The sequence below is a fragment of the Mesitornis unicolor genome, unplaced genomic scaffold, assembly GCF_000695765.1.
Source record: "Mesitornis unicolor isolate BGI_N332 unplaced genomic scaffold, ASM69576v1 scaffold44966, whole genome shotgun sequence".
NCBI lineage: Eukaryota > Metazoa > Chordata > Aves > Mesitornithiformes > Mesitornithidae > Mesitornis > Mesitornis unicolor.
Window position 1 is genome coordinate 1 of NW_010191134.1, and position 581 is coordinate 581.

The 581-nt window shown below is 63.3% G+C and overlaps 1 protein-coding gene across 1 annotated transcript in view; it reads left to right on the forward strand.

Moving 5' to 3' along the window:
- Window positions 1-4: 4 nt before the first annotated feature.
- The window catches only part of LGI3 (leucine-rich repeat LGI family, member 3), a gene marked incomplete at both ends in the record, with an annotated part of 3,040 nt that continues 2,463 nt past the window's right edge, over window positions 5-581 (forward strand). The window contains one exon of the mRNA XM_010186648.1: window positions 5-69. Within this exon, the coding sequence (XP_010184950.1) occupies window positions 5-69 (65 nt within the window). The remainder of the gene's footprint in view (window positions 70-581) is intronic.

Here is a 581-nt window from a genome sequence, read left to right on the forward strand (position 1 = left end):
CCGGGACACCGCTTTCTGCGTGGACTCCAAGGCTGTGCCCAGGAATCTGCCCCCCGAGGTCATCTCGCTGTGAGTGTCCAGGGACAGGGATGGGGACAGGGGTGGGGACAGGGAGCAGGTGATGTCCCCAGAGTGCAGGGGCTGCTGGTTGCCCTGGGGTGGCAGGGACAGCTTCTTGGTGCTGCATGGGGGACAAATGTGTGGGGTGTGGGGGTCTCTTGGGGGAAGGACCAAGCTGGGGACACCCCGGGACTGGTCCCCGTGTCCTGTGGTGCTGGCAGATCCCCTCGCACCCACAGCCATCCATCAGGGAGGGACAGAGCAGGGCTGCAGCCCGTCCCCGCCGCGCTGCCCGGCTGCCATGACCTTGGGAACCGGTGCTTTGGGGACACAGCTGGAGGGCCCCGATGTGGGGGTCACTGTGAGGATACAGAGGTCACCAGAGCCTCGCATGGGTGTGTGGGGTAGATGCACATGCATGTGTGTGTGCATGTGTGTATGCGTGTGTGTACATGCATGTGTGTGTGTGTACATGCATGTGTGTGCAATCAGGCTGGGGGTGCCATGGCGTATGGGCATTC